The sequence below is a fragment of the Hyla sarda genome, chromosome 7, assembly GCF_029499605.1.
Source record: "Hyla sarda isolate aHylSar1 chromosome 7, aHylSar1.hap1, whole genome shotgun sequence".
Classification (NCBI taxonomy): domain Eukaryota; kingdom Metazoa; phylum Chordata; class Amphibia; order Anura; family Hylidae; genus Hyla; species Hyla sarda.
In genome coordinates, this window is record NC_079195.1 from 7,765,054 (window position 1) to 7,782,114 (window position 17,061).

A 17,061-nucleotide genomic window follows, 5' to 3' on the forward strand; every position below is an offset into this window, starting at 1 on the left:
TAAGAAGCCCTCAGCTGTATGAACAGGACTAGGTGAAAATGTAAAGAAGAAGGCATGCAAGCCTTGATTAGAAAATGAAGACCTCTTTATGATACAACACTGATGCTTTCTGTACAGCAACATAAACCAACGACCTCCAGGAATTAGTGGATAACTTCGGGCGCTTAGGGACCACAGGTAAATGTGAACAACATTTATTCTCATCATGCAACGCGTTGTTCACATCTACTTGTTACCTGTGGTCTCTCAGCGCCCGAAGCTATCCATTAATTCCTGGAGGTCGTTGGTTTATGTTGTTCTACTGTGGAAAGGCAGCAGTGAGACCATCTCCATATCCTTTGTTGTGCTGGGGTAAGCACAACCGGCCTTAGTAAGCGCCCATTCACATGAAGTGTTTTGAGTGACACATGCAGTTTTACACTATGGAGCGCTCTTTCTTGCCTTTTTAGCTTCCTGTATAGGGGCTTGGGCCCTTTAAAATGGTGGAGCCAGGTATTATCGTCAATGTTCCTTCAGCAGTCACCGCTCCCACTTGGCTGACATTTTAACCTTGGCTATAATCTCCAGCTTCGTCAACATCTCTGACCCAGTGTGACCGCCGGTGCGAGCCGTCCCCGTGGATTGTGGTGAGCGCTTATAAGTCGTCCCCTTCGGGCTCAGGTATAATAATGCTGATCACCGTGCGTGTTCCTCCACTATCAAACGTGTGTCTTGGTGCATTTCATGGAGCCTCCGGTCATTGGGATAGAGATGGAATGTTTAGAGTCGGAGGCATCCGGAGACCACCACATAACATCCAGGAACACGACTGACAACCTTTCCCCGTGAACAGGAGACGACACCAGAGCTACAGAGCCTGTCGAAGCAGCCACAGAATTCGAGGGCAGTTTTCACCCTTCACGCTTTGTCGGTTTCAGTCAGAATCCATCATCACGTGTGTATAGCCACCACCAGGGAGTGGGGACCTCATGTTCTATACGTGACCCAATCTGTAGTAACTTTATGTCCACCGGGAGGCTGCAGGTGGGGGGGTCGCAATCTTTTACACAATGTGGCCCAATGACTTGTTATTTCTTCTCCATTAACCATTGAAAGTCACCAAGTATCGAGGACACACCACAGAGAACAAGCATAAAGCTCTGTACACACCACATTTTTGAAGCCTGATGACGGATACCGGGGGGGTGCCGGTCAAATTTACTATTAAAGCAGGATGGACCAGGACACGAGAATAATGCAAGCTGAAAATGGAATCTAGACAGATGATGTTTTTTTTTTTTACAATATATCGATGATTATACAATGTAACCGGATAGGTATGTTATTTTAACCCCTTAACGCTACAATGCTGGGAATACATGTCATATGGAATCTGCAGGTACTGCCAATGTACCCGCAGAAACTGTGACAAGAGCTCCTGCTGCTACTGTCAGGAATGGAGGTAACTATGATCCCAAAAGTTTAACCTTTGATCAATAGTGACCGCAGCATCCATCTGCCCCCCTGACACAAATTGGTACAGTGGTCCACCATTGCAGCCGAGGGCCTAGTGTCATCCTATCTATAAAGACAACCTGTTAGGGCTGTTTGGTGTCAAACAAGGAAGCCTAATGGACCCTTTTCACAACAGACACCGCCAAGTCTCGATGGATTCCATTGACTTTAATGGGGTCAGTCTGGTGTTATGTATTTTACAGGAATAGGACATGCAGTGTTTTTCTCTCCACTCAACTCTTATTCTTTAACCCCTTAAAGGGGTACTCCACTGCTCAACATTTGATACAAACTGTTCCGAACACTGGAGCTCGCGACGTCATAGCCCCGCCCACTCAATGCAAGCCTATGGGAGGGGGCGTGACGACTGTCACGCCCCCTCCCATAGACTTGCATTGAGGGGGCTGGGCGTGACGTCATGAGGGGGTGGGGCTATGACGTCACAAGCTCCCAGCGACGGCTCCAGCGTTCGGAACAGTTTGTTCCAAATGCTGAGTAGCGGAGTACCCCTTTAAAGGGGTACTCCGGCGGAAAACTTATTATTTTTTTTTTTTAATGAACTGGTGCCAGAAACTTAAAAACAGATTTGTAAATGACTTCTATTAAAAAAAATCTTAATCCTTTTAGTACTTTTTGAATTCCTTTTTTGTGTTGTCCTCAGTGCTCTCTCTCCGTGTCAGGAACAGAGTAGCATAGGTTTGCTATGGGGATTTTCTCCTGCTCTGGACAGTTCCTGATACGGGCATCAGGTGTCAGCAGAGAGCACTGTGGACAAGACAAAAAAAAAAGACTTTCCTCTGTAGCATACAGCTGCTAAAAAGTACTGAAAGGATTAAGATTTTTTAATAGAAGTAATTTACAAATCTGTTTAACTTTTTGGCACCAGTTCATTTAAAAAAAAAAAAAGTTTTCCACCGGAGTACCCCTTTAAGGACACGTGTTTTTTTTATTTTTGCACTTTAGTTTTTTACACCTCACCAATGCTTTTAATTTTCCACCTACAGACCCATATGAGGCTTGTTTTTTGTACCACTAATTGTACTTTGTAATGGCATCAATAATTTTACCAGAAAATCTACAGCGAAACCAAGAAAAAAATTATTTTTGGGGCAGATTTAATTAAAAAAACTAAATTTTTGTAACTTTTGGGGGCTTCCAATTCTACGCAGAGCAGTTTTGGGTAAAAATTAGACATTAACGTTATTCTGCAGGTCCATACAGTTACAACGATACTCAAACTATATAGGTTTTCTAACTTACCGTAGTATAAAAAACTTTGTATGAAAATTAGCTGTTTAAGTGTTTAAAAATGTTCTCTTTTGACCCCTATAACTTTTTTATTTTTTCGTATACAGGGATGTATAAGGCTCATTTTTTGCGCCTTGATCTTTTTGTTCTTTTTTTTTATACATTTTTTAGGATATACAAAGTGACCAAAAATGTGCAACTCTGCTCTTTGGAAATTTTTTTAGGGGGATCAAACTTTTATTAGGGAAGGGGTTAAATCGCATTTATTAACTATTTTATATACATTTTTTTACATGGAACATGTGGCAGGTCCCTTTAACCAGCATGGAGAACTGCGTAAAAAAAAAAAAAAAAAACGCTAAGTTTTAGCTTTTTGTTCATCCAATCTCTGAAAAAATTGTATAAAGAGAAACTACAGCTCATCCCGCAAAAAACAAGCCCTTACTGACAAAGTAAAAGTTTTTAAAGGGAAACTGTCGGCAGTGTCACCCACACCAACCAGTGCTACTGCCTGGTAGTGTGGGTGACACTGAGTAAAACGATGCTCACCATGCCCAGATCCGTCAATCCGTTTGCCCATTATCTTCATTTTCCAGAATATGCAAATGAGCACTTTGTGGTTTGGGGGCGGGGTTACTGTCCTTGCCTCGGGCACTGTGACGTCAGCGCTGTTTCTTCAGCGCTAGGCCTTTATGTACATCCAGAAGCGGCACATGAATATTGGGAGGCCATGAATATTGATAAGCCGGGCCGAGCGCTGAAGGATCAGCGCTGATGTCACAGTGCCAGAAGCAAGGACCGTAACCCCGCCCATGTTACAATGTGCTCATTTGCATATTCTGAAAAAATGGAGATAACGGACGAACGGAGCGATGGATCTGGGCATGGTTAGCATCGTTTTACTCAGTGTCACCCGCACTAACAGGCAAGTACCACTGGTAAGTGCGGTGAAACTGCTGACAGTTTTCCTTTAATTAACCCCTTAAGGACATGAGTCGTAAATGTACGGCGCTGCAAGTAACTTCCCGCAAAAAAAAAAAAAGAAAGAAAATGCAAAAATAAAACGGGCTGTGTCCTTAAGGGGTTACGGGAAACGTTCTAACATATGGCATGATTTAAAAAAAAAAAAAATCAGTCCTATTTTGTATGTTGTGTTTTTTTTTGTACTTTTGACCCTTCCCCCCCCCCCCCCCCCCCCAAAAAAAATAAAAATAAAATAAATAACAAATTGAACATAAAAAAAAAAAGCCATTGGCTCAGTGGCTATGAGGGCATGCCTGGGACAGCCAAAAGCCTGTATGCCTTCTCCGGAAGATCCGCATTGTCCCTGAAAGGTAAATCAAGGCTTCCTCTCATCTCAGCATTTTGCAACAGCTGGAAGCACTCCTGTATAATCTGTGTAGTGTAATAGTCTATAATTTTAGTTTAATAATGTGTCATCTGTATAATGTAACACTGTATTTATAGTGTCTATTCTGTATAATGTAACACTATATAACAGTGTTTCCCAACCAGCATGCCTCCAGCTGTTGCAAAACGACAACTCTCTGCATGCCCGGACAGCCAAAGGCTGTCCGGGCATGCTGTGAGTTGTCGTTTTGCAACAGCTGGAGGCACCCTGCTTGGGAAACACTGGGTTAAAGGTATCTTTTTCTTAAAAGACAACAGGACAAATGGACAAGGGCATCAGTTAGCGGGGTTCGGTGGCCCCTACTATTACATATGTGAACTTCTGATGGCGGTTGCAGTGCCTGCTGCTGCTGTTGCCCATCTGCATGCCTGAAGTCCCGGGAAGTTTTGACTTCATTTCTTCTGACAACTCTTTTATTTTTTATTTCTCCTGCCGCTTCTGCGGGCAGCAACGATGGTGGAATAATGGAGTGTGGTGACAACATGTGCGGCCGCGTGTTATATTGTGCAAACACAGACTGTCTCCAGATCAGCAGGAGTGATACGAGTTATCATGCTGCTGGGGGGAGTCCTGTACCCTGAGCCAGCCAAGTGCAAATTGTGCTAACAGTGACAGGCACGCCGCGCCGAATGTAGAGCGCCAGCTTGCTGGCAGCAGCGGGGTACACAGATAAAAAAACAAACACTTAACTTTTATCGTGAGCACTTGTAAAGAGCAGCGCGGGGACGTGTTTCATCTTCAGCCGCACTTCCCTCCCAGCCGCTCCAGAACACACTGTGCTGTTTTCTTGGTTTTATCCAATTTTAACTGCGACTTAACCCTTTCTCAGTCGGCGTACAGGAAAGTTTGTCGCCAACAAGCAGTCCCCGTATAAAGCATTTACAGTACATTGCGTCCATATGGATCACCCAACATGTCAGAGGACCTGTCCCTAGAACCTAAAATCGATTCGCCCAGCATATCAGAATTGTAACCCAAGCTTAAAGGGGTACTCCGGTGGAATATATATAGATATATATATATATATATAATAATTATCTATATATATATATACCGTGTATATACCGTGTATATATATATATATATATATATATTTTTTTTTTTTTTTCCCCTACCGGAGTACCCTTTTAATATACTCCCATTTGTGTCTTAAAGGGGTACTTAGGTGGAATATATATATATATATATATATAGATATAATAATTATATCTATATATATATATATATATATATGTATATATTTACCGTGTATATATATATATATATATATATATATATATATATATATATATATATTATTATTTTTTTTTTTCCCCTACCAGAGTACCCCTTTAACATACTCCCATTTGTGTCTTAAAGGGGTACTCCAACCACAAGTGGAAAAAAAAATGCTGTAGAAGCATATAGCGTTGTTTCCTGTATGCCTCAATTCCGAATCCACCAAAAATCCATTTATGGGCATTTGTAGTCCTGGTTGAGTGGTTGCTCAGTATTACAATTCCCAGAATATATATATATATATATATATATATATATATATATATTTTAATCAACTGGTGCCAGAAAGTTAAACAGATTTGTAAATTACTTCTATAAAAAAATCTTAATCCTTCTTGTACTTATAAACCGCTGTATAATATAGAGGAAGTTCTTTTCTTTTTTAATTTCCTTTCTGTGTGACCACAGTGCTCTCTGCTGACCCCTCTGTCCATGTCAGGAACTGTCCAGAGTATGAGCAAATCCCCATAGTAAACCTATCCTGTTCTGGACAGTTCCTGACATGGACAGAGGTGTCACTGTGGTCAGACAGAAAAGAAATCCAAAAAGAAAAGAACTTCCTCTGTGTTATACAGCAGCTGATAAGTACTGGAAGGATTAAGATTTTTTAATAGAAGTAATTTTCAAAACTGTTTGTCTTTCTGGCACCAGTTGATTTCTGGCACCACATGATGCAAAGATTTGCTTTGGACTTGATAAAGGGAGGAATCCCAAAAGCTTCTCTACAAAATGCTGTTAGTCCAATAAAAAAGGTTATTACAAGATACTGCAACATTTTATGATTTGCATCTATATATATATATATATATATATATATATATATATATATATATATTCCACCAGAGTACCCCTTTAACATACTCCCATTTGTGTCTTAAAGGGGTACTCCAACATCAAGTAAAAAAAAAAAAAATGCTGCAGAAGCCTATAGCGTTGCTTTCCTGTATGCCTCAATTCCGAATCCACCAAAAATCCATTTATGGGCATTTGTAGTTCTGGTTGAGCGGTTGCTCAGTATTACAATTCCCAGAATGCATTGCTTTCCCTCAGCTTTTCAACACAGCCTTTCCACCATGCCTACCCCCCTCCCACAGCACTGCTGCTAGTTCTACGTCCAAAACAGTCTCCAGAACCTGCTGTATTCATCCCGTCTGCTCCTCTGCCTGTGGCATTGTTCAGCAGAAGGCAGCATGCTGTAACCACACCTCATTGTTCCCTAAATGTCCTAATAAAGATGTATATGTCTATGATAGGAAGATGGTGATCTAGCTGTAGAGACTGATCAAAGGTGATGGCATCACTCGGGGGGTGAGCTGAGAATGATGGGAGAAGCCGGGAGCTGCTCAAAAAACACTGCAATCTGATAAGAGAGGGTATAGTCAGGGAGCTGTTGAGACAACACCACACTGATAATGATAGGACTACACAACTTCCTGTTAGGAGGGAGAGAAGAGCCAGTATTTGAACAAGGCATTTTGGGGCTGCACAACTATTGCCAGCAGTCTGTGTAGTGTGACATAATAGGAGATTTTGCCTGGTTCTGGTCTACTCCAAGGATTGGGTCGCAATTCTGAAATACTGGGCGATTTTGATTCTGGATTCTGTGGAAGAGCAGATGAGACAATATGTGGTTCTTATCTCTATGATACAAGGCAACCTCCAGAGGGGGACTCTACTGTGACTAGAGCAATGTTTTCCAACCAGGGTGCCTCCAGCTGTTGCAAAACTACAACTCCCAGCGTGCCCGGACAGCCGTTTGCTGTCCGAGCATGCTGGGAGATGTAGTTTTGCAACAGCTGGAGGCACCCTGGTTGGGAAACACTGGACTAGAGCAATGTTTTCCAACCAGAGTGCCTCCAGCTGTTGCAAAACTACATCTCCCAGCATGCCCGGCCAGCCAACGAGATGTAGTTTTGCAACAGCTGGAGGCACCCTGGTTGGGAAACACTGGACTAGAGCAATGTTTTCCAACCAGAGTGCCTCCAGCTGCTGCAAAACTACAACTCCCAGCATGCCCGGACAGCCAACGAGATGTAGTTTTGCAACAGCTGGAGGCACCCTGGTTGGGAAACACTGGACTAGAGCAATGTTTTCCAACCAGAGTGCCTCCAGCTGCTGCAAAACTACAACTCCCAGCATGCCCGGACAGCCAACGAGATGTAGTTTTGCAACAGCTGGAGGCACCCTGGTTGGGAAACACTGGACTAGAGCAATGTTTTCCAACCAGAGTGCCTCCAGCTGCTGCAAAACTACAATTCCCAGCATGCCCGGACAGCCAATGAGATGTAGTTTTGCAACAGCTGGAGGCACCCTGGTTGGGAAACACTGGACTAGAGCAATGTTTTCCAACCAGAGTGCCTCCAGCTTCTGCAAAACTACAATTCCCAGCATGCCCGGACAGCCGTTGGCTGTCCGGGCATGCTGGGAGTTGTAGTTTTGCAATAGCCAACATATAGCGGTTTGAATGAGCAATGATGGAGTTGTCCAGGCATGTTGGGGTTGTTGTTTTGCAACAGCTGGAGGCACCCTGTTTGAAAAACACTGGACTAGAGGTATCAGGATGAGTCCCCTAACACATTGGGTTATTTTTTTTATTTTTTTATTTTTTCTGTACCGTAAAATGTGGTGACTGTGACCAGCAGGACCAGGGGGCATACCAGGTCAGGGTCACTTACATGTGGGATGATTTGTTTGGACTTACTGTACTGTAAGACAGGTTGACTGTGACCGGCAGTACCAGGGGGGCACATAAGTACATGTAGGGTATACTGTAAAGAGTTACTGTATAGTAGGAAAAAGAATCCGATCAACATTGCTTGTGTGGGATGTGGTTCCTAACCCTCTATTCATATATAATGCAGATGGTACAAGCTGGAATCAAAGCAAGGGAAGAAGAACAAGCACAGAGGAGAACTGAAGGTCAACGTCCAGTTCGTGAGAAACAACATGACGGCCAGTATGTTTGACCTCTCCATGAAGGATAAGACTCGTTCTCCATTCGCACGTCTGAAGGACAAGATGAAAGGAAGGAAGCAAGACGGGTCCGACACGTCATCCGCCATCATTCCTAGCAGCACCACTGAGCGGCACAGCATCTGTGACCCCAATAGTTCAGAAATCCATATAAAGAGTAAGCCCAAGAAGCCGTTCCTCCTGGGACCTCAGCGCTTGTCGTCTGCTCACTCCATGTCGGATTTATATGGTCCTCCATCCTCCCGGCTCGGCTCCGGAGGACTCACGGCTAAACAGACTCTTGACTCTATCAGCTCTGCGGATGAGAACGGTGAGTAACGGGCACCCTGTAACGCAACGGGATGGCCGCCATCCATCATCTTGTTCTAGAACCAATACAATGGGCCTCATTTACTAAGCTGAAACCGACCAGTTTTTGTCTGGTTATTTTGGCGCAGAGTGACTGAGACATGTCTACGACAGTGTGCGCCTGGAAAATCCGACAAACCCGACATTGCACTGTGAAAAGCCGAAAAGGTCTGCCCGAAAGGGGCGTGGTCTGACTGAAAGGGGGCGTGGTTTCACAACCCGACCGATTTACTATTGAATTCACAGAAAATCCTGTGGATAAATGTCTGGAAATATCTACCTAGAAAAAGCTGGCCAGAAAATGTTCCCGACTTCTCCCAATAGTAAATAGAGAGGAATCCTGCAAGTCCGAAACAACTGTCCCCACTAGTAAATACCCGACATTCTTAGTAAATGAGGCCCAATGTTCTAGATATCACTGTGGTCAAGATGACTCCATATGCACATTCACTACCCATTATGTATCTTCTCCAAAATATCACACAATACATTACAATACACCTGGAAAACTTTTTATTTTAATCAACAGGTGCAAGAAAGTTAAACAGATTTGTAAATCACTTCTATTTAAAAATATTAATCCTTCCAGTACTTATCAGCTGTTGTATTTTCCAGAGGAAGTTCTTTTCTTTTTGAATTTCCTTTTCAGTTTGACCACAGTGCTCTCTGCTGACACCTCTGTCCATTTTAGGAACGGTCCTGAGTAAGAGCAAATCCCCATAGGAAACCTATCCTGCTCTGGACAGTTCCTAAAATGGACAAAGGTGTCAGCAGAGAGCACTGTGGTCAGACAGAAAAGAAATTCAAAAAGAAAAGAACTTCCTGTGAAAAATACAGCAGCTGACAAGTACTGGAAGGGTTATGATTTTTTAATAGAAGTAAATTACAAATCTGTTTAACTCTCTGGCCCCAGTTGATTTAAAAAAATATATAATAATTTCTAGGGTAGTACCCCCTTAAGATGTAATAAATTATTATGGTTCAGATGTCTCTTTTCTCTATATTTTATATTGTACATATTGGGCCTAATTTACTAAGCTGAAACCAACCAGTTTTTGTCGGGTTATTTTGGCGCAGAGTGTCTGCGACACGTCTGCAACAGTGTGCGCCTGGAAAATCCAACAAACCCGACATTGCACTGTGAAAAGCCGAAAAAGGGGCGTGGTCTGTTACAAAGGCAGTGTGGCCAGTCCAAAAGGGGGCGTGGTTTTACAACCCGACCGATTTTTCTATTGAATTCCCTACATTTTGCTTTTTTTACACCTGCTCTGATCTGTCGGGTTTTCCTCAGCTCAAATCCACCACATTTTCTGTGGAAACCTTAGTAAATATGTTGGGATTTTGTGAAAATGTCGGGAACACGCCCCTTTTTTTGGTGATCACGTCCCCTTTTCCCGAGGGCCATGCCCCTTTTTCAGGGTTTTCTTAGTAAAATGGAGAGTTAGTAGGGTTTTTTTAAATTCTGGCGCAGACAGAATTTCTGGCGCAATGCACCAGAAACTGGCGCACAATCCGACAAAACATGTCTGGTTTGCAATAGTAAATGAGGGCTATTATGTTCTTAAAGTCTTTACTATCCATGTTTTAGGTCACAAAAAGGAATCTCATTTTAATGCCTCTACTTTCTACCTCGCACTCATTCCACATTTGATCATATCCTAGAAGTCACTACTATCCGTGTTCTAGATAACAAAAGTGACAAGGGTCTAGATGACTCTTCTCTCTACACCCTGTGCCCAGAACTCCTCATTTTGTTTGTTTTCAATACGATCACTGATTGTGTCCAAGAATCCATGTTCTAGATATAAAATGGACCAGGGTATAGATGTTTAACTCTCTATATCCCATGCCTATTACTGCCTGTTATGTATGTTCTCCACACTATCACGAGGTCACTATCCATGTTCTAAATCTAAAAATAAACAACGTTCTAGATGTCTCTACTCCCTGCACCCTTTGCTCATTGCTCCTTATTTTGTATGTTCTTCACACTTTCATATTCTAGAAGTCACTGGTGTCCATGTTGTAGATAACATAAGGTAACCGGGTCTAGTTATGTTCTGTACATCCCATCATTACACATGTTCTCCTTACTATTAGTGATCATACTGTATTATAGGAGTTATTACTATACATGTTCTAGATCTTAAAGGATGAACCATGTTCTTAATGCTCTCTTAACTAGACATACAAATGTAAACGTTGTCATGTCCCATTTTAAATCTTATTGTGTCACTTTTAATATTTAACTCTTCATGTACAGTATTTACACCAGGGGCACTTTATATTTATGTTGGGCATGTTTAAGAATGTCCCACGTTGTATCTGTTCAGAAGTGACAGAAATCTTTAGTACCCCCTGTATACCCACCTGTGTTGGGGGCTCTTCATCAATCAGATATTCACAGTAAACCCAGAACTCCAAAGAACATAGTTGCCAACACTAACGCAGTAACACCTCCAGTCGACTAGTGAATATACTTCGGTGTATACAGTTGGCTATGACAGGTGGCGCTACACGCCAAGGAGAAAAAGCATGTGTATATATGTAACACCAAAGAAGAAACGGAGCGCTCACCGTGATGATGGCAGGCAGGAAGCTGACAACTTTCAATCCATAGACCTCATCGGTCCGAACAGGGAGGCGGCAGGTGATACCGGGGGTAGTTCAGACGTTGGGCCACGGACCGTATCACGCCCCTAGGCGCTTCGTCAGGCCGCTGTCAGCGGCCTGACGAAGCACCTAGGGACGTGATACGGTCCGTGGCCCTACGTCTGAACTACCCCCGGTAGTGCTCGGACCGATGAGGTCTATGGACTGAAAGTTGTCAGCTTCCTGCCTGCCATCATCACGGTGAGCGCTCCCGTTTTTTCTTTGGTGTTACAAATAAACCCAGAACTGTTTGTATTAGATTTCTGTGTCATTGTCGGGATTCTGCCCCTGACCAAATCTCTTCTTAATTTGTGTGTTTATCATCTCTGTGATCTCCAGGAAGCCTTAACTCTCCTCACAGAAGAACAATGAGCGTTGACGCCCCGAAGGATAACCCCCCTGAAAGCCGAGGGTCTGATGTGAGTTGGACTGGAGAGAGCAACAAAGACCCAGTGCCCGGTTCTTCTCTGCCACAGAAATTTGCCACACTGCCCCGACAGTGGGCCCCAGGAGATGAGCGCACAGAAGCCTGGGAGAGGTCCGCCACCTCCGGGATCTTCTCCAAAACTGCTGACGGGAAGAAAGACGTGAAGAAGAAGGACAAGGTCAGCTTGTTCGATAGAGTGACTGGCAAGAAGGAAGGGAAACGGCCTGAGCGGCACAGCCAGGACATCTCTGACTGGACTGTGGAGAGCAGATCTTCTGAAGGTGCCACCCAGCAGACCACAAACTACGAGTCCACCAATCCCTTCCGAGTGGGGAGCCGCGCTCCGGAGCTACGGTAATCGAGGCACATTGATGGCTAATGACATTCACATACACGAACATTAGTCCTGTATACACATCTATGTTATGTGAATCCCATAGAGGACAGTCACACGTGGACCTCTGGTGTGGAGCCACTTCCTTCTTTACTAGCATCTCCCCAACCTATGGCTCTTTAGGTGTTGTAAAACTACAACTCCCAGCACACCTTGACAGCCCTCTGTCCATTTTTGGAGTTACAGTTTTGTGACTGCCAGAGAGTTTGTACCATACAGTATATACAGATCTCAGACACCGGGCAGTGGAGCCCCCCTTCCCCCCGTCGGGAGGTTTACGATTGGGGTTTATCACGTAGAGGCATCATATATATATGACAGGAATGTATGTTCTCCGGCCGTGTCGCTCCGTTATCAGGAGACGAACCGTTTGCCTAATCAGCTGATGTGAAAATTTCTCAATTTGCAGCCGGCGACAGGTGTGAATGTAGAAAGCGCCTTTTAATTTCAATGTGTCGTCAGAACCGCGACTGAGGACCCAGAAAAGTTATTAGCGAGGTCGCCAGGGACGGGGAAGGGGTAATTAGCCGGACCCTGGGAGATGGAGTTTAGGTAATTAAAGAAATGTGCGGCGGTGGCAGCGCCGGACACGGGATTGGCTGTGTGTAATGTAAAATGAGGGGAGAAGGAGCGCTCACCTCAGGTACAGAACATTTACTTACCGCCATGCACAGCACAGATGTCAGTAAGCTTCTAGACAGAAGACATTTAGAGTGCGCCCAGGAAACATGACTCTGGGAGTCGCCATCTTACCCCTGCATAAATCATAAAACCCTCATACCCCATGTACACAATGTCCAGAGAGCGGATGTGGGTGGCTAGGTAGAGTGCTGTACTCCATGCTTCTCCTCTGTATCCAGTGCTGTACTCCATGCTTCTCCTCTGTATCCAGTGCTGTACTCCATGCTTCTCCTCTGTATCCAGTGCTTTACTCCATGCTTCTCCTCTGTATCCAGTGCTGTACTCCATGCTTCTCCTCTGTATCCAGTGCTGCACTGCATGCTTCTCCTCTGTATCCAGTGCTGTACTCCATGCTTCTCCTCTGTATCCAGTGCTGCACTCCATGCTTCTCCTCTGTATCCAGTGCTGCACTCCATGCTTCTCCTCTGTATCCAGTGCTGCACTCCATGCTTCTCCTCTGTATCCAGTGCTGTACTCCATGCTTCTCCTCTGTATCCAGTGCTGTACTCCATGCTTCTCCTCTGTATCCAGTGCTGCACTCCATGCTTCTCCTCTGTATCCAGTGCTGCACTCCATGCTTCTCCTCTGTATCCAGTGCGGCACTCCATGCTTCTCCTCTGTATCCAGTGCTGTACTCCATGCTTCTCCTCTGTATCCAGTACTGCACTCCATGCTTCTCCTCTGTATCCAGTGCTGCACTCCATGCTTCTCCTCTGTATCCATGCTTCTCCTCTGTATCCATCACTGCACTCCATGCTTCTCCTCTGTATCCATGCTTCTGCTCTGTATCCAGTGCTGCACTCCATGCTTCTCCTCTGTATCCAGTGCTGCACTCCATGCTTCTCCTCTGTATCCAGTGCTGTACTCCATGCTTCTCCTCTGTATCCAGTGCTGCACACCATGCTTCTCCCCTGTATCCAGTGCTGCACTCCATGCTTCTCCTCTGTATCCAGTGCTGCACTCCATGCTTCTCCCCTGTATCCAGTGCTGCACTCCAGGCTTCTCCTCTGTATCCAGTGCTGTACTCCATGCTTCTCCTCTGTATCCAGTGCTGCACTCCATGCTTCTCCTCTGTATCCAGTGCTGTACTCCATGCTTCTCCTCTGTATCCAGTGCTGTACTCCATGCTTCTCCTCTGTATCCAGTGCTGTACTCCATGCTTCTCCTCGGTATCCAGTGCTGCACTCCATGCTTTTTTGTATCCAGTGCTGCACTGCATGCTTCTCCTCTGTATCCAGCGCTGTACTCCATGTTTCTCCTCTGTATCCAGTGCTGTATTCCATGCTTCTCCTCTGTATCCAGTCCTGCATTTCATGCTTCTCCTCTATATCCAGTGCTGCACTCCATGCTTCTCCTCTGTATCCAGTGCTGCACTCCATGCTTCTCCTCTGTATCCATCACTGCACTCCATGCTTCTCCTATCCATCACTGCACTCCATGCTTCTCCTCTGTATCCATCACTGCACTCCATGCTTCTCCTCTGTATCCAGTGCTGTACTCCATGCTTCTCCTCTGTATCCAGTGCTGTACTCCATGCTTCTCCTCTGTATCCATCTCTGCACTCCATGCTTCTCCTCTGTATCCAGTGCTGTACTCCATGCTTCTCCTCTGTATCCATCACTGCACTCCATGCTTCTCCTCTGTATCCAGTGCTGCACTCCATGCTTCTCCTCTGTATCCAGTGCTGCACTCCATGCTTCTCCTCTGTATCCAGTGCTGCACTCCATGCTTCTCCTCTGTATCCAGTGCTGCACTCCATGCTTCTCCTCAGTATCCAGCGCTGTACTCCATGCTTTTCCTCTGTATCCAGTGCTGCACTCCATGCTTCTCCTCTGTATCCAGCGCTGCACTCCATGCTTCTCCTCTGTATCCAGTGCTGCACTCCATGCTTCTCCTCTGTATCCAGTGCTGCACTCCATGCTTCTCCTCTGTATCCAGTGCTGCACTCCATGTTTCTCCTCTGTATCCAGCGCTGTACTCCATGCTTCTCCTCTGTATCCAGTGCTGTACTCCATGCTTCTCCTCTGTATCCAGTGCTGCACTCCATGCTTCTCCTCTGTATCCAGTGCTGCACTCCATGTTTCTCCTCTGTATCCAGTGCTGTATTCCTTGCTTCTCCTCTGTTTTCAGTGCTGCACTCCATGCTTCTCCTCTGTATCCAGTGCTGCACTCCATGCTTCTCCTATCCATCACTGCACTCCATGCGTCTCCTCTGTATCCAGTGCTGCACTCCATGCTTCTCCTCTGTATCCAGTGCTGCACTCCATGGTTCTCCTCTGTACTCAGTGCTGCACTCCATGCTTCTCCTCTGTATCCAGTGCTGCACTCCATGGTTCTCCTCTGTATCCAGTGCTGCACTCCATGCTTTTCCTCTGTATCCAGTGCTGCACTCCATGCTTCTCCTCTGTATCCAGTGCTGCACTCCATGCTTTTCTGTATCCAGTGCTGCGCTCCATGCTTTTCCTCCGTATCCAGCGCTGCACTCCATGCTTCTCTGTATCAAGTGCTGCACTCCATGCTTCTCCTCCGTATCCAGCGCTGCACTCCATGCTTCTCTGTATCCAGTGCTGCACTCCATGCTTCTCCTCTGTACTCAGTGCTGCACTCCATGCTTCTCCTCCGTATCCAGCACTGCACTCCATGCTTCTCCTCTATATCCAGTGCTGCACTCCATGCTTCTCCTCCGTATCCAGCACTGCACTCCATGCTTCTCCTCCGTATCCAGCGCTGCACTCCATGCTTCTCCTCCGTATCCAGTTCTGCACTCCATGCTTCTCCTCTGTGTTTCTGCCCCATATATGTATGTTCATGATCATTGTGTAATCTCTCTGTTGCTCACTGGCTCTCTATATGTCCTGCCTATCATCCTCTATGCTGCTGTTTCTTGCCCCCACATTTACCCTGTAATTTATTATCAATGTTTTTCCTTTTTCTTTCAGCTCCAATGCAAAGTTTTCCTCGTCTGAATTGACAGCACAACTGGGCTGGAAGAGTGGAGGGCTGGAGGGGTACCCATCCCTGGTGAGAACCCTGACTCTCATATAGGAGATATAGAGGTGCACGTCTGTAGGTGATATATAGCTGAGCCCACCACAAGGGGACAGCAGGAGGGTGGCTCATTCATCCACAGGTAACACTATACTATATTTATATACAGACGGCACTATACACAGTATTACAGGTGAGGTCATACCATAAAAGAAAAAATTGATCCCCTGCTGATTTTGTATCTTTGCCCCCTGACAAAGAAATTATCAGCCTATAATTTTATTGGTCGGTTTATTTAAACAGTGAGAGCCAAAGTAACAACAAAAAACCTCAAAAAAATTATTTCATGAATTGATTTGGTTTTGCATGAAATATGTATTTAATCCCCCTATCAATCAGCTAGCTTTGTGGCTCCCAGGTGTCTTTTAAACAGGTAACAAGGTAAGATTAGGAGCACTCTCTTAAAGGGACCAGTGCTCCTAATCTCAGTTTTTTACTTGTATAAAAGAGACGTGTCCACCGAATCAATCAGATTCTAAACTCTCCACCATGACTAAGTCCAAAGAGCTGTCCAAGGATGTCAGGGAGAAGATTGTAGACCTACGCAAGGCTGGAATGGGCTACAAGACCATCACCAAGCAGCTTGGTGAGAAGTGTACACCAGTTGGTGCCATTATTCACAAATGGAAGAAACACAGAATAGCTGTCAATCTCCCTCTGTCGGGGGCTCCATGTAAGATCTCATCTCGTGAAGTTTCAATGACCATGAGAACTGTGAGGAATCAGCCAAGAACTTCATTGGAGGATCTTGTCCATGATTTCAATGCAAGTGGGACCATAGTCACCAAGAAAACAATTGGTAACACACTATGCTGTAAAGGACTGAAATCCTGCATTGTCCATAAGGTACCCCAGCTCAAGAAAGCTGACGCACAGGCCTGGCTAAAGGCGAAAGCAGCTGTACAGGCCCCTCTGCATTTGGAACATCTGAAATATTCAGAGAACTGGGTGAAAGTGTTGTGGAAAGATGAGACCAAAATCGAGCTCTTTGGCATCAACTCAACTCGCCGTGTTTGGAGGAGGAGGAATGCTGCCAATTCCCCCAAGAACACCATCCCCAACGTTGCACATGGAGGTGGAAACATTATGATTTGGGTTTTTTTCTGC

The 17,061-nt window shown here is 45.0% G+C and overlaps 1 protein-coding gene across 3 annotated transcripts in view; it reads left to right on the top strand.

The window, feature by feature from the left end:
• The window catches only part of RAB11FIP2 (RAB11 family interacting protein 2), a 148,610-nt gene that overhangs the window by 120,529 nt on the left and 11,020 nt on the right, over positions 1 to 17,061 (top strand). For all 3 annotated transcript variants that reach the window (XM_056533168.1, XM_056533167.1, XM_056533169.1), the window contains 3 exons: positions 8,293 to 8,714; positions 11,744 to 12,185; positions 15,846 to 15,927. In XM_056533168.1, coding sequence (XP_056389143.1) covers positions 8,293 to 8,714; positions 11,744 to 12,185; positions 15,846 to 15,927 — 946 coding nt within the window. The remainder of the gene's footprint in view (positions 1 to 8,292; positions 8,715 to 11,743; positions 12,186 to 15,845; positions 15,928 to 17,061) is intronic.